Source organism: Misgurnus anguillicaudatus, chromosome 14 (genome assembly GCF_027580225.2).
Source record: "Misgurnus anguillicaudatus chromosome 14, ASM2758022v2, whole genome shotgun sequence".
Classification (NCBI taxonomy): Eukaryota; Metazoa; Chordata; class Actinopteri; order Cypriniformes; family Cobitidae; genus Misgurnus; species Misgurnus anguillicaudatus.
The window spans coordinates 15,063,389-15,091,255 of NC_073350.2; the positions used below are offsets into that span (position 1 = coordinate 15,063,389).

Consider the following 27,867-nt stretch of genomic DNA (forward strand, 5'->3'; position numbering starts at 1 on the left):
TTAACCCAGGGCGGGGTCACTATTAGACAGAACACACTGCTGGATTAATGTTAATCTGCCTTGCGTTAAAACAACCCAGCAGTTGGGTTTAAAAACCCGGCAGGTGGGTCATTTTAACCCAGCAGTGTGTTCTGTCCAATAGTGACCCAACCATTGGTAAAATAACCCAGCATTTTTTATGTTATTGTTTGATGGTGATCTTTTCCTGTCAATGTGATGTTCAGTATTGACAGGTTGTTATGGTGCAATGATAGTGGTAGGCCTATTTAGATTACAGTAGTTAAAGCCATATCTATTGTCAACTACTCTTAAACAGCTATAAACACACATACAGGTTTGTTTCTCTTTCTATATTAGTAAAGACATGTCATAGAGCTCCATTGTTTACCGTTGTAATATTTTCTGTCCCCTTCTCCAAAAATAGTCTTCTGCTATTGAAAATAGAAGAGGACTATTTTCGGGCAGTGCGTAATATCATTGCGCCTGCTGCAGCCATGTTACAGCAGCAAAGTACTTGATTATTATGCCAGAATGATAATATAGTCCTAACCATATCTGCCTAGAAAATCGCAACTTTTAATTTTCGTTCGGTTTTAGTACATGATTCAACTACAGAAAAGTCAAGTTTTAAATAGGAAAAATATCGAAACTATTTGGTAATTTTTAGCGCGATGCTAATGGTCTAATCAGATTCAATGGATTATGCTAAGCTATGCTAAAAGTGGTACCGCCAGACTCTAGGGGAGCTGGAAACTTAGCATATTTTCAAAAAAAGAGTGTCTCTCTCACAGTGAACCATTTTTGGTACCTTTGGTCAAAAGTTCTTAAAAGAAGCACTCACACACGTATGCACATGGTCTCTCTCTCACACACACTCACATGTACATGCACATGGTCACACACACACATACATACACCTAACCTTCACACTCCCATAGGAACAGGGTGTGTGTTCTCTCAGCTGTCGGGGGTTACAGGGGAAGACAGGTGTACATGCTATTAAATGTGAACATGTAATTAATATAGATCAAGATTTCAACATCTGAAGGAAACAATAAGAGACGAGACAATGAGGAAAAGCGAGCAGGAAAAAGATGTCTATCACAGGCACACTGTATGGTAATGTGACAGTGGACACACATAACATACATACACACACTAAAAAAAAGAATGAGAGAGAGAGAGAGAGAGAGAGAGAGAGAGAGAGAGAGAGAGAGACATGCAAGGTGCCATTGAGTCTTAGACATAATCTCTTGGATTTATGATAAAACCCTGCAGGATGATATTACAAAGGGCCCATCCGCAGGGCTGCTCTTAACCGAAGAGGTGCGAAATCACACCCTAAAGGGATGACAGCAAACTTATATTTAAATTATTACCTCAGTATATAAACAAATACTGCATTTTAACAATGGTTAGGAGTGGAATCAATGCAAAGACAAGAAATGTTAAGGTGTATGTGTGTGTTTTAAGCAGATTTTTGTGCGAACAGTTTTGTGGATTTTACCACAATACCATCTGCTGGTCAAAATTACAGTTGCTTTGATAACTCGATTGCTCAAAAAAAAGTGTTTATATGGTGTTGTGTGGGTTGTTGCTAGACTTGGGATTTCTTTCCCCCATTTTATCATCCGCCAGGGAAATCTCATAAACAAGAGCAATGATAAAGTTATAGTCAATTATAATAATAATGACATAAGTTTAGTTAATGGCTTTTAACAAACACACATGTTTCTAAATCTCTTGGAAACTGAGTAGACAGACACATTTACAGCTTTATGGATAGACATAAACCCTGCTAGCTGATTTTACAAAGACATAAAACAATCTGAAGATATTGGTTTTTAGTAGTTTTATAGCGCCCCCTGCAGGAGAACGTGTACATTACAGACAATAATTTTAATTATTATTAAAAAACTACTTTGATGATAAAAGTACAGCAGATTATGATTATTATTTTGATCACTATTGTGGTTTTTGACTTATGTGGGTGAATTTTTTTTGCGTTCTGTTAAATTTTCCATAATAAAAGCTTCTCACAAATTCTTACCTCTGCCAGAAAATCCAATAATTTTATAGATGGACATTTTAATTATTATTAAAATACCTATAACTACGTTGTTGATAAAAGTACAGCAGATTATGATTATTATTTTGATCACTATTGTGGTTTTTGCCTTATGTGGGTTAATATTTTTGCGTTCTGTTAAATTTTCCATAATAAAAGTTGGCTCACAAATTTCTAACTGTGCCAGAAAATCCAATAATTTCCTAGATAGTTTCTGCCGGTTTCCACACACAGCTGTGAAATTACCCATCATTCCCACACAGATGTACAGAAAACACAATTACAAACGCAGCGACGTGTTTGAGCTCTTTTAATTTGAAAAGTTTTCTTTTCACAACAGAAAAATATAGAAAACAAAAAAACATTTAAATAAAAAAATAAAGGAAAAATAGAAGAAGAGCACAAAAGCAAGTTTTATTTTATTGGACGTGCAGGTCCAGATAAATCCATTTTATAAATTCAGCATTTTAACAACAGTCCTGTATTTATTACACCGTGTCGATAATTAACGTTCAGAGACTTTTATTTTGACAGCCGAAATGAACTCCAGCGGTCCAATGAAAGTATGTGTTCACCATGATAAAATTTCACTTTGGTTAATCAAATCAGGCCTCTTAACAAAAAGAGGCTACAGCAAAACAAAAAAACGTCCAGAAAAGGTAGTTCATGTGGATTTAAAAAAAAATAAATGCAGGAAATTACACAAGCCTTGCAGAACCTATCAGGAAGAATATGGACAGAACAGAAATTCTCCACACAATCAAGCTTAAAACACCACAATGCAATGTAAAAACAACAAAAACAACAACAACAGAAAGACATACAGATACAGAAACTTGATTTATTATAAAGAAGGACAAATAGACGCATTAAAGATGAAGTTCTGCATGACACCAGCTCCTGAGCCGGTGCTTTTATATCTGATTGGACAGGATAGACCTGCAACCTGACCAATCAGACAACAGATACAACTCTGAGGTAGATCAAATGCCAAGCTGACCTGGACATCTAAATACACAATCACACACAGACACACAGACTTCAGCTAATCTAACTGTATTAAAGATGACAGGCTTGTGTTATGAACCTGTTACGTCATCCCTTCTTCCTGCTCAGAGATGTTCTTGTGTCCACATTTAGGAAAACTAGAGGAAAGCTGAAAGCCAAGATCGAGGAAAACAGATATGCCAATGATCAAACTACCATTCAGTTTTACTAAAACCCCAACGCAGTAGTCCCTACAATTGTAAAGTCTTCAATAGCAGACAAGAAAAGTCTTTGGTGGAAAGTTGCCTTCAAGTTGCATGTTATTTTTCGAGCACTGAATAATGTTCTGGTGTCAAATTGAGATTTAAGTCACACAATGAATGCTATTATGGATATTTCAGCGAATTGCGAGTGCTGCAAATGATTTTATTGACTTGCAAAGTACATTAAATAATCTGCTATGTAAGTAAATTTATAAATTTCTTGTTTCCTATCTAATGAAACATTGCACTTCTGCCTTGTTCTGAACATCAAATAAATCCTGATGTGTTTGATGTGTTAAAAAAAATTAAACAAAGAGAAAAAGAAATAAATAAAATAAAAAATGGCACTAAAAAGTCACAACCAGCCTAGAACAGAAGGAAAAACGTCAGCTTTCTTAAATCGACCATATTTCTTTTATTAGTCCCACCCACCACCCCACACATACCTCAGATAGTCTGACCCCTCCCACTCAACCCAAACAGTCATGCCCCGCCTCCCACTGAATCCCACCCACCCAATCTTCATCTCATTATCTGCTTCTATATCTACCAGACTTTACACATGGATGATAAAACCTTATTCACAACAGACACACAGTCCCTGAAACAAAACATCTTTGATTCAGAGCAAAACAAAACAAAAAGTGAAAAAAAGCGTTTGCTTTTAAAGACAAGAATAAGGACCAATAGCCAGCAAGCATTGCATTATTCTAAACCCCACCCACTACTAAAAGGCAAAAAGTGGAAGACCAAAAGCAAACAAAAACCTCTTCATTTTGATTGCAACGGCAAATATCTTTTGTCTATAAAAACATATTAAAAACCATATTTTAAAAAAATGTCATGCATCGAAAGGTCTCATCACCATCAGCACTCACTACATTATTCACAGACATGGTCTGTGTAAATAGTCCTTGGTAAAAAATAAGCATTTGCCATCTTCACCTTCTTCTTTCTAGCAAAATAAAACTCTGCTCCCATTTTTTTGTCCATAGTTGGTGTAATATTGTAAAACATTTGCACCTTTAAGAGAGGTTTCCCGTTGATCTCTTGAATCGGTTGATTAAACCATGGACAAATTTTCTGAAAACTGTGCACGAGTGTCACTTCCTCTATGATGTCACTTCCTCTAAAAGAAAGCAAAAGGTGTTACCATAGTAACTTGAAGCAGACTGTATCTGGCTTTGACCATAGACAGTTAACCTGCAAGCAGATAAAACACCAAATTAGTGAAATAGTGAAAACACGAAATAAATAATTTCAATACTAAGATCCAGAGGATTGATCTAAAAAATTTATTCTGTATATTGTACTAATCTTATCATACAGCATTTTATTCAAAATCACAGACGAGATATAACTTAATTTCATTCAATACCAAAAAGTGCCTTTAAAATAGTTGCTTTTAAGTGCTTTTTTAAAATAAAATAAATGACAAACTACCGTTTTATTGCTTGTTAGGTTGGAAAGGGTATGATGAAGGATCAGAAGAGGAAACATCTTGCGGCTGTACGCTGGTTTCCTGCTGAGAGATTGAGAAACAATACTACAATTCATCTAGACAGGAGATTTTAATGAGTAAAACAATCGTTTAAATAAAAAACACGTTTTGCACGAAAGATGATGACAACTATGAATGAAATTTAATTAAGAAACTGACCTCGGACTGGATAGCAGCTGGTTGGATGTGGGCGTATTGAGGGATGTAAGCTCCTGGCATTGCTGTGTTGGCAGGAATGAACTGCAGAAGAGCAAAATCGTGAGTTGCACGGCTTTATTAAAAACACAGGTGCTGATATTGCTTATTAATTATAATATAAGCTCATGCCATGTAATCTGTGTGAGAGGACCGTACGGCTGCAGTGCCGCCCAGTGAGAGATGGCCCATCTGCTGGGTAAGGGGAGCCAACATAGCGGACTGCTGCAGTGACATGGGATGCTCCATAGAGGGCGACAAAACTGCTCCCTGCAGAAAAGACATGAGAATAAAAACTAAATTTGCTGCTCACACTGGGATGGACATAAAAAATACATCCTAGATGTAATCTTAATGAAAAATAAATATATCAGTGCATATTACCAAATATAATAATGTAATAACTCTTTCCCTCTAAATCAACTTTCCTTACTTCTGACATCATTCAGGCTGCAAAAACAAACAAATTATCTTAACATTACTCCATTCTGGACTTGCCATGATCCACACAAATCCAGCTGGATAAAATCAAATCCCTGCCTACCCAACAAGATCTATTTTCACTTGGAATTACGTCATATTATGCAACTAATGTGGACTAAATGTTTACTGCAAAAAATTTGACCTAGCGACCACTTGACACTATGACGCAAAGCTGAGAATCAATGACTGGAACTAACCGATTTATAATGTTTTATATGTCGCCCAGCCGTGAGTCAAAGTGGTTTTATTTGTGAGTCACCACCCATTTGGAAGAGGTGGTAAAGAGGTAAGGAAGAGCATAACACAGACAAAAGAGGTACAGAATATCTGGGCCTTACCGGATGCTGCATGATGTATGACTGATGTGGCATCCATGAGGGATTTTGTACCTGTAAACAAACACGGAGATGTTAGATCAGGTTGCAGGTTTTGGTACATCACAGTGTGAGTGTGACGATGAGGCAGATGAGGAAGAGTACCTGGTAAGCAGATATGGGAGACATGTATGGAGATACCCCTGGCTGAGCCATCAACCGATTCCCCATTGGATACGGAGCAGGATAGTACCTGGGAGACATAACATCATGAAGATTTAATGTTTTGGAGGCTGAATTTTAAGGTAGCGTTGAACACATCCTTCATAGAGAAGAAAATCAGAGAATGCATTGTACGTTCATACGACTGTATATGAATATATTTATGTAATTCAATACAAAATACAGTACTGTGCAAAAGTCTAATGCTGCGTTCAGACCAGCCGCACTAGAGGCGCCAAGCGCAAGTGACCTCAATGTTAAGTCGCATAAAGACGCGTTGACGCACGTCTGGAGGTCCCGCAGAGCGAATGAGGCGTTTAGCGCGATGCGGTAGATGCGTTTCCGCCTCATTCGCATGTCTAGTTCATGTGAATTGAGCGTTGCCATGGCAAACGCGCGAGTTGAAAAATTTCGCCGCGTTAACCAATCAGGAGCTTGCTCTAGTAGTGACGTGATTACAGGAAGCGAGCGGAGTCGCAGAAGCCCCTCCCATGCCGTGAATTTCCGCGTGAATGTCTCGATGACTAGAATTTCATGCGTGAATAAAGCGAGTAAACTCAAAATGTTCAAGCGGCAAACTAGACGCGGTAGACTCGAATTTGACGCCTCAAACGTGGCTGGTATGAACCCATGGTTAGGCCACCACAACCAGACTTGTTGTTTTAGAAGTTTTAATGTCCATCCATATTTATTTGTCAATCTATTCTATTAAGATACAAACAGAAAATACAGGAAATATGTACAAAAAATTTTAATGTACATTATCAGGACTAAATTCGCAGAATCGCGTCTACTGTGCCACGCTAAACGCCTCATTCGCGCCGTGAGACCTCCAGACGTGCGTCAAGGCGTCTTTACATTGACTTTTACCTTAAAATAACGTTTTCAAAAAAGTATCAGTCGTTTATCCACCCGAAACAGGGTGAACAGCACTTTCACATTCGCTTTGCAGCCCTCTATCGGCCAAAACCGTCAGCCCTCTATCGGCCAAAAGAAGTTTCCAATCGTCGGGTCGCGGTCCTGTAGTTCGAGTGAAAACTACAAAAACTTGCTTTACGGCAGACCTACAATCCAATCAGAGCCAGCTATGCTGCAGTAGGCTAAATTATATACGACAGTGGTAATGGACAATTCCGCTTCCAACCTGTAGGGGGAGCAAAGAGCAAAAACTCTTTAGTGTTGCTTTAAAATTGAAATCTCTCGCGCCCGACGCCTCTACCGCGGCTGGTCTGAACGCAGCACAAGGCATCGATGAAATAAAAAGTCTAATTTCTTTAAATTATAAATTAGGATTTAATTGAGATCCTGCAGTTTCCTGCTATTGCTCAAGTGGAAGGGGAGTTTACCCTAAATACTTGACACATCAGTTTACATTTTTATACAGTTTTTAATACTAAATACACATTTCCTGTATTTTCTGGAAGTATTCTATTTAAGAGACTGAGAAACAATTATATATGATCACTATAACATTGCAAAAACAACTAATCTAATTGTGGCATGGTGGCCTAAGACTTTTGCACAATACTGTATAAAATTGATAAATTGAAATGATTGTCCTTATAGGTAGCAGCCAAAACAGCCTTTAGCTATTTAAGGGTGGCAATATATATTAAAATGATCAAAATATTGCAAATGTGAATGTTGCAGTGAATTGCAATAACTAAATGATTTTAATACTTATAGTTTAAATAGTTTTGTATAGTCTAAGTTTTAGGTCAATGCAGAGAGACATGGAGGAGAGTAATGCTTCTTTTCCCAGAAAGAATGTGAAACATGTATGTTGATAATATCATTTTCAATTTTTAATTATATATTTTATTATAATTTAAATAGATTGTATACACCTAAAGCATTATTGTATCACATTTTACTTCTGTATCGTGCAACTCTACTTCATTTTACTTTAGTATGTGTGCTCCAATCACATGACCTTGTCTTTTATCACAGTGCATTGGGCGTGGTATGAATCAGCCAGGTGACATAAAGTTAACACTGAAAATAAATGTGTCTCTTACCCATTTTGAAGGGCAGTACTGGGGTCGTAGGTCAAAGTCATTCCACTCTGAAAAAGTGAAAAAGGCAAATTTGGTGGCCGACTTCAGTGTCCAAGTTAAAATATTCAAGAATAACTCAAACCAAACAGAGCATGATGTATGATGTCATACCCAGATATTTGAATAGCTCCTTTTGCTTCATGGCACACACCCTGTCAGTCTGAGACATACACAAATAAAAACAGGACTTACTAGTCTCACCTCGGCGTCTCGTGTCCAGGTTCTGCCATTAGGGATGTATTTAGCCTGACTTTGTCTCTTCTTCTGCCCGCCGTCAGCAAACTTACAAAGCAATGGCTCTGATGCCCCTTTAACAAACGTCATTTAACTTTTTTATATACTTACAGAGACTATATATAGCCAAAACCATAATGTTAAAATCAATGCTTACCCAGCATTCCAGAGGAGGATTTAATGAACTTCCCATTGAAGTGCGAAATCACAGCATCACATTTCTCTGTAGACTCCATCCTGAATATAAAGATTGCGAATGAGTACATTTCACACATAAATACTTTCACAATTCACAGGTGATTTGTCACTAACCTGGCGAAGCCCACTCCCCGGCTGATCCCACTAGCGTCACGGAGGATGCGCGTGGAGACGACCTGTCCGAAGGGTTTGAGAAGGTTCTCCAGCTCTTGCTCATCCATGGACACGGGCAGGTTGGACAGGTACAGGTTAGTCGGGTCCTGCTCCTGCTGCTGCATTCATAAAACACATAATGTTAAAATCAGAACTTGCTATTGAGTTTCTATGTCAACATGAAATGTCATTCACAACCAGTGTCGTGAGACATTTCAGCATGAAACGGGATATACTGTGAAAACAAAAATGTAGGGAACTAGACGCAAGATTGCAGTCGACTGTGAAAGAACGTCTCCACATGTGATGTTTGATGGAGACGCGGAGACTGAAGGTCAGATTCGACCCGGGTAACTTTAAACCAGGATTTAATTTTCGAATTAAGCATGCTTTGCTTGAACTACGTATATGCCGTACTGTATGTCTATTTAAACAGTACAGTGGAGCCACTGTAAAGTCCAAAGTAATCCAAGCTCATCTTTTGTAAAGTACACAGTCGTTTAAAGCGACATTCCACCTTTTTTGAAAACATGCTCATCCTCCAGCTCCCCCAGAGCCAAACACCCGATTCCCAGCGCCTTGGAATCCATTCAGCCGATCCCAGGGTCCGGCGCCAGCACCCCCAGCATAGCTCAGCACAATCCACCGAATCTGACCAGACCATTAGCATCGCGCTAAAAATAACCAAAGAATTTCAATATTTTTCCTATTTAAAACTTGACTCTTCTGTAGTTACATCGTGTATTAAGACCGACGGAAAATTAAAAGTTGCGATTTTCTAGGAACTATACTCTCATTCTGGTATAATAATCAGTGACGTTGCTGATGTAACATGGATGCAGCAGGCGTAGTGATATTACGCACAGCCCGAAAATAGTCCCCTTGGTTATTTTTTAGCGTGATGCTAATGGTCTACTCAGATTCAATGGATTACGCCAAGCCATGCCAAAAGTGCCAGCGCCAGACCCAGAGATCAGCTAAATGGACTCCAAAACGGCAAGAACCAAATGTTCAACTCTAGGGGAGCTGGAAAATGAGCATATTTTCAAAAAAAGTGGAATGTCCCTTTAAGGTTGCAAGCTACCACCACTCGAGCAAGGCACTTGACCTCAGCATCAACATTTATACATTCAACATTTCCAAACACACAGAATCGTCCCATGCCGCTCAAGGGTGAGGCTTTAAAGCCTTCCAAGTACTTCTTGATCCAACAATACAAATGTACTTTGACACGTTCAAAACATGACATTTGAATTTCTGCTATCTATTCTACATGTATCAGCAAAAATGGGGAAGGGCCAGGATAAGACGTCAACATTCCTCAACATGTGAGGAGCGTCAAATGTGTTGACGCGGTACACACCCGTGCACGTGCATAAGAGGGAAGTGGAAGAGAATTATGCTGACAACTGGAATGAAGAAAAAGAGGGCAGATTAAAAATTGAAGATGCAGGCAGAAATGCTCGGCAGAAGGTCACTGCAGTATTGTTAAAGCATACTTCCTTAATAAATGCGGTGTGCGTGGTTGGATGAGTGGAACGGGGAAAAAAGAAAAGGAAGTGATGTGGAGTTGACTCACCTTGGCCATCTGAGCCTGAACCCCATGGGTCTTAAGGGCTGTGACGGCTTTTTGTGCCGACACGGGGCTGTCGAAATCCACAAACCCGTACCCTACGAAAATGACATGATGGTTTACACACTAATCCCAACACACATCTTTACTCTGAGGTCACACCATTATATGACCGAGGTGTTGTATTATGTCAGAAATCCCTTACAAAACATTGTGCTACAATGATGGCATCAGATATCAGACCTGAATCATTACTATAATTATGTACAATGATATTTAGATACTCTGTTGCATTTGGCACATTTCAAGCATTCATTTTAGCAGAATAACATGACAAACCTTTGCATTTGTTTGTAGTCTTGTCAAGAATGGCTTTGGTGGACACGATTTTACCATATCTGTTTACAAAAAGAGCAGAGAAAGAGAAAATGAACACAATGAGAGGAGAGGTTAAACACGGGCTTTGCTTTCCGAGTCAGTCTGTGTGTATGTGCGTGCTAAATGACACTACAGCGTAGGAATTCATGACCTGCAGGACATGAAACTCAAGATCCATAATAATCCCAGAGCTGAGAAAGAATAACACCACCCGAAAGTCTTTCTTAAACAGATTTAATTCAGAAACAAAGAGCCGATTGTGACAAAATCATCCGCAGACACTTGATGCCGTCAGTCAGGGTGCTGTGTGACAGACGAGCTGAGCTGCTTTAATAGAGAGTCCATGAGAAACCTGTTATTACGGCACACAAATCACCACCACACAGTTCAAAGAAAACTCACGACTTGGCTTGGTTGTGTGTTAATAGTGCAGTGGAGAAGAGAGAAATACTGGAGAATTGCTTTGTTTGCATTTATGCATTTGGCAGACAAACTTTTTTAGTTCATTTAAGGTATTTTCTGGAAATCAAACCCACAACCTTTGCGTTGCTACAGTTCAAATACAGGAACAGTACACTCTGTACAAAAAGTAGATGTACAGTACTGTGCAAAAGTCTTAGGCCACCATCACCAGCTTTGTTGTTTTAGCAAAGTTTTTATGTCCATCCATATTTATTTTTCACTCTTTTTACTAAGACACAAACAGAAAATACAGGAAATATGTACACAAAATTAAAAACAAACCAATTTTCAGAACTAAATTTCTTCTTTAGGCATCAGTCAGTATTTTGTGAAACCTCTCTTGGCACGAAACACATCTTGAGCTTTTTCGAGGAGACTGAAGTCCTGAAGTCATTCGATTAGAATTAAGGATTTCATTTCATTTATGTTTAAGGGATCCTGCAGCTGTCAAGTGGAAGGGGAGTTTACCTTAAATACTTGACACTTCAGCTTATACTTTTATACTGTTTTTAATAGAAGATACACATTTCCTGTATTTTCTGGTTGTATTCTTAGTAAAGAGACTGAGAAATAATTATAATCACTATACAATTGCAAAAACAACAAATCTAATGGTAGGATGTTGGCCTAAGAGTTGAACAGTACTGTAAATGAGATGGTAACTCTTTAAATAGGTCCTGATATGTACCATTTAGGTACCAATATGCATCTTTGAGGTACTAGAATGCACCCTTGTTGTACTTTCTGAAAGGGCGCCACCCTAGTGACAGCTAAAGCCTGATTTATAGTCGTGCGTAAGCTCTACGGCGTAGGTTATCCGTAGCCTGTGCGTAGCTCTGCGTAGCCTGATGTGCACCTCGCAAAATTTTTAACAGCACGTCAGTTCTACGCGGACCTCAAGCGCTGTGACTGGTCCACCAGAACCCCTCCCGTCAGGTAAAAAACTGTGTCATAGGTATTTCCGTTTGCGACTATGAAAACAAAGATGAGCCAAGTTGAGGAGTGATTTAACTCAAACTGCAACAAAAGTCGCTGTTTATTTACTTCCATCATTGCTCAAAACCTACACAACAAGTTGCTGTTTCTTCTTCGTTTGTGAGTTAACTTGCCAAGCTTCTTCTTCTGTGCCGGTAGCGCTGCTACTGTGGTTACATGCGTGGATACTGCCTACCAGCGGTCTGCGCGTGTGTTTGCACGTCGACGCGGACGACGACGCAAAAGTATAAATGAAAACCGACGTGAAACCTACGCCATCGCGGCTACGGCGTAGAACCTACACACGACTAGAACGAGCCCTTTACGCAGTTCCCGTGTACGCAGACATTCGATGCTTGCGCATTGCGACAAAATGCAATGCATCTCCTGGGCTACATACTACTTTCTTTTGTATGTGCGACATACGTGTACAAAGTATGAGCTGTTAAGGGCTCATTATAGTTGTGCATACATCCTACAGGATACGCGTCGGTTTTCACATATATCTCCGCGTCGATGTCCGCATTGACACCCTTACAAAAATTAACCATGGTTTTATTGTAGTAAAAGTGTAGGTACCATGATTTTTTGGTGTATTGATTACTATCAGCAAAACCATGGTTTTACTACATCAACCATGGTTTAACTATGGTTTTTAAAAACCATTGTGGTCAAAACCATGGCTATTTTGTAGCTACTATGGTTTTACTACAGTAACAATGTTTTTTTGTTTTAACTGTAGTAAAAACCATGGTTACCGTATTTTCCGGACTATAAGTCACACTTTTTTTCATAGTTTGGCTGGTCCTGCGACTTATAGTCAGGTGAGACTTATATGTCAAAATTAATTCATACTGACTAACATGAACCAAAAGAAAACATTACCGTCTACAGCCACGAGAGGGTGCTATATGTTGCTCATGTAGCCTACCCCTGAAAAAAACTGTTAACTGAAACATTAACTTAAAGACAACAGAGAAAGACTTAACAAACCAAATGCTCCCAAAAAGAATAATAATTTTTTTAATTAATGCGACTTATAGTCCAGTGCGACTTATATATGTTTTTTTTTATATTCATGACGCATTTTTTGACTTATGCGACTTATAGTCCGGAGCGACTTATAGTCCGGAAAATACGGTAATTTTCATAAGGGCATGCAAACACATGCAGAGCTATGCAGAAACTATGGATAACCTACAGCATAGACCTTACGCATGACTATAAAGGGCTCATTACAAAAATCCAGCAGTGAGCATGTAGTGCGCTCGTACTGTTCTGATGATGTACGCTGACTGTAAGCAGACCGTCGTGTATACATAAAACAGGACTATACTTCTAGTTTGAAAGTATAGACAATTTTAGCAGTAACAGCACAAACAAAGCGGCTTTTGTGGAACAAATGGAACTTCTGGTATACTTTCGCAAAGAATCAATCCTTACTGAAAAATCAGCTTGAAAAGTGACCAAAACACAGCTAGAACAGCAGCGTGCTACACCAGTAAAACCAGCTAAAACCAAACTTGGGAGACCAGCTAAAACCAGCTCACCAGCTTATTCGTAACCGTGATAATGCGTGTGCATCCGATGAAACCGTCTATAGTATCTCATGTTGTGTTTGTAATGGCATATACACCAGCATACTATATGATGCATACTGTATGGTATTTAAAGGGGACATATCATGCAAATCTGACTTTTTTCCTGTTTAACTGCTATAATTGGATCCCCAGTGCTTCTATTAACCTAGAAAATGTGAAAAAGAACAACCCAGTAACTTAATTTTGGTAAACCATTCTCTGCAAGCATGTGAAAAAATAGCACATTAAGATTTGGCTTCCCTTGTGATGTCAGAAGGGAACCAACCACGGCACTGCCATTTAGTGCAGAGATCAGCTCATTTGCATTTTAAAGAATGGCACATTTTTGCTAACACCTACAAAGTGCAATTTTAGCATGCTTTAATAAATTATATATGGTATTTTGAGTTAGAACTTTACATATGTACTCTGGGACACCAAAAATGTATATGACATCCTAAAAAAAAGTATTGTGAAATGTCCCCTTTGTTTAAAACTGCATTCTATTTATACACACCAATGTCACGAAAATATAATTATTTAGCATTTTTTACTCAGTTTTATATAAAATATCATTCAGCAGATACTGAATCAAGAATGCTTTCACAGTTATTACTATGTTTCATTCATCACACAGGAAATGCAAGGTCAGGTTAAGCGCATTGCATTATGGGGTGCAGTACTCACTCTCAAGTGTGCACGATGTGCAGATTTCAGGAAATATTAGGTCATCCGTATTTTGCATGCAGAGAGACATTTTGCATACGGTGCACAGTATGCATACATACATAGTTGTACGCTATACTGAACACAGCCAGTGTGTTTATTTATTGAGACATTTCCCACTTATTTACTTAAAAGGATGTTAAAGAAAAGGAACATGAAAGAGGTGGAATATTAACACAAAATGGGAACCATCACAGAACGACTGTACATGTATGACATTTGCTCACCACTATATACCATGTCTTCGAAGGACTGTGTTTCTTGTAGAGAGAAACGAAATGTATTCACATTTCTGCAGGATTCGATTTATTGACGCGTGCCTCACGAGACTCGTGCAAGAACAAGCCGTGACAGCACTGCTGACTGGGAAAGGGCAATTATTCATTCGCCTCCGCCGAGGGCACCTATTTCATCATTGAAATACTGTTGTATATTTAGAAGCATTTTCCAGGCTAAATAAATAAATGTTTATTTATGCCGGCTATGACGCTGTCCAGAGCTGCGCAAGCAAACACTAAACAAAATGTCCCGTGGCACAGGGGGAGGAAACGTCGGAGCCAATCATGCTTCGTATATGGATTACGAGGCTCCGGAGAACCACATGACCTTGCCCTTGACCCGTACGGGGCTTTGGCGTTTCCTGCCCCCTCCCTGGGTTTCTGCCCGATGCGGATGAAGCCAAATCAATCCGTCGCTTATTGTGATTAAAACAGCGAGGTTATGATGTCACGCAATACCTAAAAGCTGAGCGGACACATTCCTTATGGTAATTTAACTGACATATAGGGCCTCCGGTAACAATGAATTCAGCGGTATTGTGTTGAGTGTACGTATGACCCCAGCTTCACTTTTAACCAGGACACAAGCCAAAAGGATTATGGGCCCCCAACTGACTCCTTCCCATCAATTTGAGGGATTACCATGGCGATGGTTGGTCTCCCGGGGGGCACAAGGGGTAAATTAACCCAGAGTGGGAATGTTGGAATGGAAAACAAGCAGGATAGGGTGCTCTCACACATGTATGCGCAAATACATTATATACGTTACGATATCAAATATTCCACTGCGTTCAGCAGTACGAAATTAGCAACAGCTGTCTTGCAATAATTTAGGGGAACTAAGCAACGTAGGAATGTTTGGAAATACTGTTTAAACTCTAACGTCTGCACAGATATCTGATAGACATGAGACTACTTTTCCTGCTTCAGTAATTGCTGAATCATGGCTGCTCGCCTAAAGGCAGAATTCAGCCAAAAACACAAATTCTGTCATCGTTTATTCACCTTCATGTCGTTCAAAACCTATATATGACTCTTATGTGGAACACAATAGAAAATATTTTAAGAGAAATAGTGGAAAAGTTGTTTTGTATTCATACAATGGTAGTCAATTGTTTGGTTGTGCAGAATACCTAGTCAGAGAGAGAGATGTGCTAAGTTTCATGTTTCAAGGAAACGTGGGAACTTTACGTCCCATAATGCAATGCACATACTGTATCCCACAATTAAGTGCACTCGGCATGAGCGCCGTGGTGTGATCTATGAACCGGAAACAGAGGCTAAGTTCACATATCAGTGTTCAGGATTGACCACCGCATTTTGGTGTGAGTTTGGAAACGTTGTGTTCACACAGCAGATTACAATCGCAGCTCTATTACTGTCTGTATGAACATGTATACAAAGTCAACCCTGTATTTAATTTGCACGTGATGCCTGTAAAAAAATGCAAAAAGTATTATTTTTGGATTGGACTTTGCAGTGTACAACGGCAAGGTGCAATAGGGTACATGTCGGACGTCACATGACCAAACCGGAAAACTGGGTTGATCGTTCCTGGTTGCAGACATGTGTTATCGTAGGTTGTTATTTGTAGTATTATTACTTGTGTTATGTTCTTTTTTATTCTAATATCTGAATGTACGTGAGAAAAAACCGTCTTTGTCAAAAGCTATAAAGTATAAAAAAAATTGTATATTTTCTTTTACTTAGATGTTAACGAGCATATCCACTGGACATTCTCTTCTTTGGTAGGGCCCTATAATTTCCGCGATCACGGAATCGCGGACGGAATCGCGGAATTGGCTAATTAACACGGAATGTAGTATTAACGCGGAATTTTACATATTTTGAATAAAATTATGTTTTTGTGTGGGAGACAAACGTATGTCTGGGGGAAATGCAGACCGAGGGAAGTAAATCTGGGCGACACGCCCCCTCCCGTCGTTTCAGACCCCCTCCAAAACACTGAAACCATGGCGAAGCGGCTCTCCACGACTCTGCTTTCGTCAGCGAAGAAATTAAGAAATTCGACGCTAAGCACTTAGTTCCGAGCAGGTCTCACATGACTTTTATGTGACTGGAGAACTGTTATTTTGGAAGTTTAGTCAACACTCTGTTCACGGTGAGCGCAAAGATATATGCACTCTCTCATCCACGTCTGTCTCACTGTACCTCTCACGTGCACGCGCTCACGCATCTGTCCGAAGTGCGAACACAAATCCTCATGTATTTGTTCAGGTTTATGCATTTCAAGTGAGCTGAGGCAAACTAACTATCCCTCGCATTTAAAATATAATCATCTGCATCATGGTGCCGCTCTCCGTCTCTCTTTCGCTCGCACGTGCAAAGAGCTGCGTGCTCATGCTGTCCTAAGTCAGATCACTATCCTTTGTATGTTTGTAAAGTTATATGCATTTCAAGCGATTGTGTATAAAATATGGATCGCGTTCCGCTGGATTGATGTGTTTAAGGCACTTCTGAAGGCACCACTGCTTTGACACCTTGTTGTAGCCTCCTTTAACAACACTAAAAAAACAATGCATTGAATTGAGTTGTGTGTGTGCGCGCACGTGTGTGTGTATGTGCGTGTGTAAATGCATCTTTTATAGTCATTAAGTAATCCTGTTATCCAGTTTTTCCCCCAAATCATTTACATTTTAATCATTAACATTAAAGGCACACTCTTTTTATGACTAAAATAAAAGTAAAGGGTAAAAAATATAATTGCCAAAAATTAAAACGGATAAAATGGAATTTGCAAAAATTAAAACGGAGAAAACGAAATTTTGGAAAAAATAAAACGGAATTTGGGAAAAAATAAAACGGATTTTATAGGGCCCTACTTTGGTTGCTCCTGAAGGCTTTATGTATGAATACAGCATCATGTCAGCGTAGAGCATACAAAACCATCCGGAAGTGATCTACTATGTTTAACAGGAATGCGGAAGTAAGTTCTTTACATCTTGTGTGTTCTTTTATAGCTCGGTGGTAGAGCATTGCGTTTGCAGCGCAAAAGGTCATGGGTTCAAACCTAGGGAACACAATTACTGATGTATAGCTTGTAATGCACTGTAAGTTGCTTTAGATAAAAGCATCTGCCAAATGCATAAATAAATAAAATAAATAAATCCTATTCTAGCTACATGTTGTACTAAATACAAACGCAACACTTAGATAGGTTGCACTGTGGTTAAATATTGCATTTTATTACACTGTACTCGAAAATGCTTGATTCTGATTGGCCAGTCGCGACATTCCAAGATATGTTATTCCGAGATAACAACCACCTGAAACTAATAACACACGACTGCAAATCTTTTTAACAGGCACAGTTTAATATTACACAAAAATTAAATATAAATGTGTCTTTTAATAACATATATGACATTATATTTACAAGTGATTACATTTGACAATCTTATAAATCAATATTTAATGTTCCTTACTTATGAGGTTAATAGCCGTGTAATAGACCTTTTGCGCGTTTGCAAACAAAGATGACGGGTTTTGTGGGCGGAGCCTAACTGGTGGCAGAACAAACTGCTCTGCAGTAGCGGTGTGAAGTGTTTTAGCATTAAATTGTGATTTTTATGGATCCGGTGTTCTGTCAAAGTCTGTTTCCCTATGTTTCCCTTTAGTGTAATGTTTCTTATAACATTTTCACCAAGTTACGTTTTTTTTGTAGAATTAATATGCATAGGCCTGTTTATATATTAATAACACTTTACATCATGTGTGTGTGTTCGTGCTAATAAATATATTTATTAAGTATGTAAACATAATAGTTTTAGAACAAACAGGAAGAACACAAGCTTAGATATAAGGTATAAAGAAATAATAGGAAACAGAAAAATTATGAAATATTTAATAAATGATATTATCGCTTTTTTAGTATAACCAATTCAAATCTTTAATCTTTTTAAATAAGTTATACACGTTATGTGATAAAAACACTATATGAAACGCATAGAGGGATCAGACTTCGACAGAACACCGGACATCTTCTCTACTTAATTTCTATTCTAATTATTAATAGATTTCCAAATGATTTCATCACTCCAGTCTGTCCGGTTGAGTGCTTATTGCAACCATAAACACCTACGTTTATCTTCAAATGTGTCTTCGACGACAGTATTTTATAAAAATGAAGGCCATCCTTTTTTGGCATTCCTATTCTGACACTCAACAGCACAACAAGACATTTTGTAGTGAGTTATCTTGCTCGTTTTACTCGTGTACAAATCATTTCCACTGTTTTTCTGCCACAACATTGCGCGCGCAGCTTGCAGTTACGTCTACTCGCAAAAGGTCTATAAACGGGATAATGTACAGACAGCTGGTTGTTATCGCGAAAAAAAGCCCCTTCAGTGTGAAACAAGATCTAATACTGTCGGGGCTTATTTCTGCAATAATTACCTGCAGCCTATACATTATCCTTTACATTTTACAAGGTTTACTGTACATAACATTACAAAGTAATTCTGCACTGCGGTTTTCCGTCATCTTCATGCACTGTGCACCTGAACAAAGTGACAGATAGTAACGAGTGACGTCACAGACAAATAGTTGTCCAGTACGGTTACGTTCACACAGCAGGGCTTGTCCATAAATGCGGTTGTGAGGCCCAAACATTTACAAGTGCAAATTTGGTTATAAAAATGTGGTTGTCACCCCTGTAAATAACTGAAGTGTGTGTGAACGTGGCTTAACCACAGAGTGATAATGTGGACTTATGAAATTGACAAAAACTGAATAAAAATAAGAAATATCTACATTTTCATATCTAGATAAGGGGTTCTCAAACTTTTTGCAGGGGAGAAAATTTTTTAAGGACCCCCTTAAGATTTTAAGGGGCATAATTTTACACTTGTTTCATAGTGACTCAACTTATGTGTTTTTAAGAGTGTTGTTTGTTTTTTCAATTACATTTGGACTTTATTATTGGAAGTTTTACTTTTTAAATAATCTTTTCCAACAAGCCCAAAATTATCTTTTCTTTTCATAAAATCAACAGCAGCAAGGCTGACATGGTTCTTAGATGGTCACCATATTTAAATATGTAAGGACCCTTTTAACTGGAAGCCTGAAGCTACATCCAAAACATGAAAGTCTTTAAGTGCAACGTTTATGAAATTCTGCCGCGAGTATGACATATTTTTGTGGATCAAACCCGGAAGTTAGCGGGACACGGATTCCCTCGCTAAAAGTCCATACATTTTTCCCATGGATTATCACAAAAAATAAGCTCTGTTTTTAACAAAAAATTTTGTCCCACAAGTTAATCTTTACAGATGAGCACAACTTTTTTTTATTCTAGTAAACGTATTTAACCTTAAAAGTTCTGCTCATCCGTGAAGACCAACCTGCTGGACAACATGTGTAAATGTCATAAACTTTTGTTAAACACAGAGCCCACCTCCTGAAATAATCCAAGAGTATGGGAAAAATGAATGAGCTTTTTACCAGTGTCCCGCCAACTCACATGGTTGGCCCACAAAAATACATCATCCCTGCAGAATTATATAATACAATTTATAACAAATTATTTCATGGACCCCTTGGCTAAGCACTGAAGACCACCAGGGGTCCCTAGGCCACAATTTGAGAACCCCTGATCTAGATCATACCTGGACGCCACCAGTGGGAATAAATTAAATTCAATTTTATTAATATAGCTTTTTTCACAATTGTTTAATTTTTCAAAGCAGCTTTACATTAATAAAACCAGGAAAAAACACAGGGGACAACAAAAGTAGCAGAGTACAGCGCTTAAATTAAACCGTACTATCGAGCATAGTAATAATGCTTGACACAAACAGGTTATGTAACAACAATGAAGCATAAAACTATCCATTACGTTTATTGATGCATACAGCATGATGTTGAATTTTTTTTAATGTACACAATTTTAGTGTGTTTGCACAATATTCGCAACTGTAAGCTAGTAAAACTGTAAGCATTTTAACACAGCTCACGAGACTGGCCATAATATCATCTACATGGGTGGCGAGGTTTAACTGGATTTTAGTGGTGTAGTCTTGAGGATGTTTTCAGGGTAAACAAGCTCATGAGGGTTTATCCCATAACCTAACCTAATTCTGACAGTGTTTAAAGGTCCACGTAAAGGCCATGGGTTCAATTCCCAGGGAACACACATAAAGAAAAAAATGTATACATGTAATTTACTTCGGATAAAACTATGCCAAATGTATAAATGCAATGCAACGTAACGATTGTTTCATAACAGTAAGCAACTGCTGCCTAAAATACTCACGGCTGGCAGAGTTTGACAAGTTCATGATCTGTAGTTCCTGGCGGTAACCCGCGAATGTAGAGGTTTGTTTTGCTGAGTTGCTCCCAGCCGGTCGTGCTGCTGCTGCTGCTACTGCTGTTGTTGGTGCTGGGGCTGGGCGGAGCCATTGGGAGGGTGGGCGGAGCAACAGGAGGCTGTAATGGGAGGAGAACAACGTTTTCATTGATTTGACAATTGCGTGCCAACATAGATGACATCATGTATGGCACTAAAGCAGCTTTAAACAGAGACAACGAAGAGTCATCTGAAGCCTGATTCCCCCCAAAATGTCTTTGTTGCTTCAAAACATCATTTCTCTGTTTGGCCTGAAATGGGAATTTTAGCTTAACAAATTGCAAGATTTAGGGTGAGACTCTCTTTTTGAAGACAAATGTGAGGTAAACAAATGCTGAACATCTTTAAATACATCCTCGTTGTTCTTTCAATATTACACTCCTTATACTTGAGTTTCTGATCAAAAACCTTCCGTCATAGAGACATCACACAAGGTAATAGGGAAGAAGAAAGGAAATACCCCCACCTCCTAAAACATGCTCTGGCAGGGCCACTCCATTCATCATGATGATATCTATAACTCTATCTGTAGTGATCTGGTGTTATTATTGCACATTCAGCCATCGCCAGTGAGTCTACCCACATCCCAACAGTCTAATTCCCATTAAAGCCAAGCACAAACAGGCCTACAGGCACAGTCAGCCCTTCAACGCTCATATCAGTCTAATCACAGCATTCTTCCAGAACCGAACGTGCTGGGATTATTTTAATGGATGCAGGCCCATTTAACACTGCAGAAATGTATAATGCGACATCTACTGCTTTCAATTCTTGCCACATGGCTGTCGCCAATCGTTAAAGGCATAGTTCACCCCAAAATGACAATTTTTACATCATTTATCAATCTCAAACTCTGTCTGGTCAGACAGCCACACCCGTCACAATATAAAAAACATATTTTTTGCGAATACTTGACTGGAACATATTAATTAATTTGCCTATATATCTGTCTTAACAGGTAGGGCCTCTATAAAATGCTAAAACTTTGGAAACTGAAAGGAACTTTGTTTAGCACTTTGTTTCCCCAAAACCCGGAGTATAGACATAGTTTTTACCTGTACGCAAACGTACCAATATGGTCGAATGCACAGCATTGCAGAGTATAGTGTATTTGACACGTAAATGTACACAGACGTTCGACGCATTGCAACAAAATGCAATGCATCTCCTGGACTACCTACTACCTTTTCCTGTAGGTGCATAGGCGACCTACCCGTACAATGTATAAAAAAATCTGGTCATGCGGGTACAAAACGCACACACTCTTCTGATGACGTAAATTGCGTCACGAGCCCTGCGTACGTGCAAAAAATGGACCAGCCTTAAAGGGACACTCCACTTTTTTTTTAAATAGACTCATTTTCCAGTTTTAAATAGAAAAAATATCTAAACTCTTTTATTCATTTTTGAGTGTGACGCTAATGGTCTAATCAGATTCAATGGATTGTGCTAAGCTATGCTAAAAGTGGTACCGTCAAACCCGGAGATCGGCTGAATGGATTCCAAAACGATAAACATCAAATGTTTAACTCTAGTGGAGCTGGAAAACGAGCATATTTTCAAAAAAAGTGGAGTGTCCCTTTAAGATGACACACTTTGTTGTCTCCTTCACTGCTGTAAGACAATTTGGAAAACTGTCTGCTAAATGTCATGTAATGTAAATGCAAAAGGTTGCACACTGCAAAATATGATTTTCAAGAAAAAATTTCTTAGTATTTTTGTCTTGTTTTCAGTAGAAATATCTAAAATAATCTTAAATTAAGATGCTTTTTCTTGATGAGCAAAACGACCTAAGAAAATAAGTCTAGTTTTTAGACCAAAATATCAAATTTTAAGTGATTTTGTGCATAAAACAAGCAAAAAAAATCTGCCAATGGGGTAAGCAAATGTTTCTTGATTTTTTCTTGAATTAAGTTGAAAAATGTTCAAGATTTCTTTGCTTACCCCATTGGCAGATTTTTTTGCTTGTTTTATGCACAAAATCACTTAAATTTGATATTTTGGTCTAAAAACTAGACTTTTTTTTTAGTCGTTTTGCTCATCAAGAAAAAGCATCTTAATTTAAGAATTTTTAGATATTTTTACAGAAAACAAGACAAAAATACTAAGAATTTTTTTCTTGAAAATCATTTTTTGCAGTGCATAAACACCACATGCCATGTATAGTCTTTTGAAGTCATACAAAAAAAGAAACCAAAAGTGCTTATTTACTAAAGATGATCTCATTCGCACGTCCATATGATGAATAATAGCAATCTCTTATTTGCAAATAAATAATTTAGACTGGTTTTGTGGATCTATTTTAACTCTTTAAGGGGTGGTTTCCCGGACAGGGATCATCTTAAAACAGGCCTTAGTTCAATTAGGAAATATAACTAGTTAACAAACATGCCTTACTAAAAACATTACTTGTGTGCATTTTGAGGCAAAATAAAGGGCACTGATGTATTTTAAGATATGTCAGTGTAATTTCTTTTCAAATTGGACACCTCTTACATTTATTTTAGTCTAGGACTAGTCTTATCCCTGTCCGAGAAACTGCCCCTACAAAATCCAACTCTTCTCTTTTAGAGACTAATATTACTCTGAATTGATGTACTTGATGTTATGCAACCTCAAGAAAAAATGGTCAGAGCTAGTATCTAGAAGTTAAGCTTTTTAGGACAAAATATATCTGGTGGGGATCGAAAACCAAGATACTACCAAACCACAGTATCAAACTTACTCATCTGCACAAGTTGTGATTTCTCTAAAACTTTGCTTACGCAAAGAGGGATGTTTTTCAGCGAAAGTTTACGTGATGCCGGATTGCTCCGGGATACAGGATGTGCGGGCCTCTCGCCCACCCCGAACAGTGGCCACCACAGCCCACATCACTGACTCACTTCCTGTTTCTTAGTCATTCATTAAAAGGGCTTCATTTCTCACAGCCGTCACAAAATGGCCGCCTGTTAAACATCAACGGGCGGCTGTACTTGCCCAGAAAAAGTGACACGAAAACCGCAAGTCAACAGCCAAGGTTAAAAAAAGACCACTGCTCTGACAGATGCTACTCTCCATTATAATGAAACAACACATGCATGCAATTCATGAAATGAAGCCCACTCACATATAAAAGTCTGTGTTGCGTGTATGTGTGTGGTCAGACCACATAAAACGGCACCTGACTGTACTGTCGAGTCAGTGTGAGTTCTGTTTTTTGACACACTGACCCATTTTCCCAGCAGCGACTCACACACTTGTGCACTGAGGTGAAACTGGACGTGACCCCAAAAGCTTGTTAGCGCCTATTAATTACTGAGGAAAGAGACAGAGGCACTTTCTCCTCCACAAAAGCATGAAAATAACCCATGGAGAATGATCTGTATTAGGAATATATAGAAGAAACTGAGGAAAGACACATTGAGCTCATCCACAAATCGAAATGCTAAAGGTAAATAGAAGGGACAGATGGAGATCAATCTCAAACCAAAATGTTCTTTATAATTTTTTTAAAGATTAAACTCGATTGATTTCAGTGCTGTATAAAAACTATTAAGTGAGTGCCGGAGGAACATGTCCAGTTTATCAATAGGATAAATAACAAAGTCATGGGAAGGGTAACCAAGACATTGAAAAAGCAATGAGTGGAGAGAGAGGAAAAAGAGAGAGAGAGCAAGGCGGGGGATCACATTCAATATCCAAGCCATCTCTCATACGTCTGTGTGTCCCTTGAGTCCTGAGCTATGCGCTGTAGTCATCCTACACCATATGGTTCCTATAAACTGTGAAATCTTGGAGCCCATTAACTTCTTGCTACCTCTATCACAGCCATCACTTTGGGCACACCATGTAAGCGCATATGCAAATGCATGTGTAAATGTGTGATTTCACGCACACACAGCAATTGTGTGTGTGTGCGCGTGTGATTCATCAATTCTCATATTTACTGAAATAAAACCTATATGACGAGTAATTTTTAAATACAATTTCACATGCCACACCCACCCGGTCCACCAATTAGTAGACAGGATTACCTCATGAATATTAATTAGGCTGAGATTCTTCAGTACACACCCAACAATCTCATAACGCAAGTTGCCATGGTAGACTTTCATCACAGACCTCTCATCCTCATTAACACAGCTCTCTACTGATTTAATTCACTTTGTGTCTCTAAAATAAATAAGCACATTAAATCATCCATTTAATAGTACACGCACGTATGATAGTAAAGTGTAATATCACTTCATTACAGTCTTATTTATATAATCAGCTATTTACTTCTTGGCTCACTGTTACATCCCAAATTAGAAAAAAACACACACTGGTTTCCGGACTTCTTGTTCCGTGCAGACTTTATAAATATTACATTGTGTTATCGTACTGTAAATACTGTTACTAAGTACGTATAACTTAATAAATCTGAATAAAAAACATTACGAGGCCTAATTACGAAAGCAGAACCCGACTTAGTTAACCCGATTCCGAAGCAATGGCTGTCTCAAAACCTAGCAAGACGCCTAACAAGACTGTATTTTATTACTAGCTGCGTTTTTGCCATCATCGTATGTGCTCAAAAATGCTATATGTGCAATCTAGGTAGGCAGCTCGGTAGATTTTATAACACGGCCGTGTACGTGTGTGCGCGCGCGCACGAATAAGAGTTAAATACATTCTGTCCCAGGTAAAGATCTATGGAGTCCATCCTACACAGTTCAATATCTTTATCATCACCCGCTGTAATGTGTCTCACTTTACCTACCTGCTTTCGATACGACGGAGTTCTCAGTGGATTGGCCGTGTTTGCGAAGATCATCCTCTATTCCCTTGTGTTATCTGACCCAACGATGAATAAAAAAAACTACTCTGGAAATCACTTGATATTAGGTTACAGTAGTGAACTGTAAATTTTCCACATCGCACACTTTGAATGCCACGGTCGGGGTGAAGTGATAATCCGTGCTTGATCTGATGAGATTTCTGCGAAATAATATTTTAAAAAAGAAACTCGTAAACCGATGGTTTATTCCCACCTTGGGTCGTCCGACCGGTTTCGGTAAATCGCCTGGTTCATTGATCTCGGTTCTGTTGCCCGCAGCGAAGACCCACCTACCGAGGAACGCTCCACTCTGCAGTCACATAGCAGGGTGTTCGCGTGTCTATTTAGTGTCTGTGAAGCATGTTTTCCAACAAACGCACTTGGATTACATACACACAAAGCATTTTATGTTAAATATACACTTTTTAAAAAACATTTAAAAGGACAAATACGCAATGACCGTGCTGTAGGTAGTACGCGTTTAAACGTTTCCCCCCAGATGCGATTTGGTTGCGTCCCGCATGCATGCAAGACATTCCACAACCTCGCCATCAGATCCCATCTACAATACACACAGCCAAACACAGCGGTAACCTGCAGGACGGTCCCAATGTGACTTGGACGGTGACACATCTCATACACTTTCTTTACATTTAAATTGAATTTAGCTCAACTTCGAAAGATGCAAATACACAAAAATCTCACGCTTTAATAGGAGAGGTGTGAACTAGTTCCCTCCTGCAACAGTAATAACAAGGCTGAAATTGAATGACACCTCCTACAGTGTTGCCCAGGGCATTTCTTATCTACTGTTTGTCATGTTAATGTTGCTCTGTAATCACATTTCACAGCTTATATACACGCTGAAGGAACACCTAGTGTTATTCAATGGTAGTTTGCAATTTGGTACAAAACAAATATTAAATTAACTCAAATGACATGCTGGTGTTTAAAGGGAATTAAGAATGTGATTGGCTCCTGAACTGACAAGCCTTTTAAACTCAGTAGATTACATTTATGCATTTGACCGACGCTTTTATTCAAAGCGACTTGCATTCAATCGATACATTATTTTATCAGTGTTGTGTTCAATGGAAGATACAGAACAAAAGTTTTGGGCCGAGCATATGCATAAAATAATGATTTTTGTATCCATTTTGTAAAGATTTTACATTTAAACCTGTACAAATACCCAAGTACGTCATGCTTCTGTGATTTAAAGCCATAACCAGCATGTTTCTTTTCTTAGGTGTCATGCAAAGTTTGCATACACTGTTTAACAAAAGTTGTCAAAGTGATGTTGCTTATAATTTGCACATAAGCACCAAGTGTTGTCTCAAATACAAACCAATGGTTTTCTCTTTTCGTGCACTCTCTCTAAGTGAGATTTTTTGCTATACGCTCGCTAATGGGATGTGTGTGAGAGTTTAGTGGGGCAGAAAACCCAAGTGATTCAGAATAGAGGCCACATTACTTCAAAAGATTATATGCATGTGAAAAGCAGAACGAGAAAGAAATCAGGTTTTCTGAATCATATTTTTATATACTTTTTATTTTATGTGGGCTCTTACTTTGTTTTGAAAAAAAAATTGTTTTCTAATGAAGAAATAGACATGTTAGCACTATTATATTTTTATCTGCAAAAATAATTTTAAGCATTTCAGCATAATGCATATAAACGATTTTTAAGATCATAAGAAACATTGCAGACAACTGACCCTAAACTTTGACTGGTTAATTATACATACAGTGTATAAACGAACACAACCAGTAGCCACAAGAAGACACAACCCCATTTTACCATCAACCACAGACACAACAAATAACCACAACCACAACAAAAGACCACAGTTAACCGAACAGCCCCTGCTTTTACCACACAAACCAGACCACAACTTGGCATCACCACTAGATTTTAGTTAAAGGTTATTCTGTACCAGCTGTCTTGTATATAAATAATAAAATTGCTAATTAACTTCTCATCAATCTTTCTTAGTTGTGCGTCATTATTGTCAGTTGGGACAAGATTTAATATTGACTTTGCAAATCTGA

General features: G+C 38.5%; 1 protein-coding gene across 5 annotated transcripts; it reads right to left on the bottom strand.

Moving 5' to 3' along the window:
- Nucleotides 1–2,361: 2,361 nt before the first annotated feature.
- On the bottom strand, nucleotides 2,362–26,107 carry rbms1a (RNA binding motif, single stranded interacting protein 1a). 5 transcript variants are annotated; one of them, XM_055184075.2, is made up of 14 exons: nucleotides 25,759–26,107; nucleotides 20,922–21,094; nucleotides 10,588–10,646; nucleotides 10,255–10,346; nucleotides 8,637–8,794; nucleotides 8,482–8,561; nucleotides 8,292–8,398; nucleotides 8,052–8,098; nucleotides 5,977–6,064; nucleotides 5,836–5,886; nucleotides 5,174–5,284; nucleotides 4,979–5,059; nucleotides 4,762–4,843; nucleotides 2,362–4,521 (listed from the first exon to the last, which is right to left on the bottom strand). In XM_055184075.2, exons 1-13 carry the CDS (start codon nucleotides 25,810–25,812, stop codon nucleotides 4,766–4,768), a joined length of 1,179 nt encoding a protein of 392 aa, XP_055040050.1. In that variant the 5' UTR covers nucleotides 25,813–26,107; the 3' UTR covers nucleotides 2,362–4,521; nucleotides 4,762–4,765. The 5 variants fall into 5 exon arrangements, with proteins under 5 accessions (XP_055040050.1, XP_055040049.1, XP_055040046.1 ...); XM_055184074.2 differs by having other exon boundaries at nucleotides 4,762–4,840; nucleotides 8,283–8,398; nucleotides 25,759–26,104; XM_055184071.2 differs by having other exon boundaries at nucleotides 5,147–5,284; nucleotides 25,759–26,103.
- Nucleotides 26,108–27,867: the final 1,760 nt, after the last annotated feature.

Coding starts and splice junctions, on each gene's coding strand:
- rbms1a (XM_055184070.2), bottom strand. CDS start 25,812: ATGATCTTCGCAAACACGGCCAATCCACTGAGAACTCCGTCGTATCGA. Junction 10,647..20,921: donor CTTGTCAAACTCTGCCAGCC/GTGAGTATTTTA, acceptor TTTTGTAAACAG/ATATGGTAAAATCGTGTCCA. Junction 8,795..10,254: donor TTCAGGCTCAGATGGCCAAG/GTGAGTCAACTC, acceptor TTATGAATGCAG/CAGCAGGAGCAGGACCCGAC.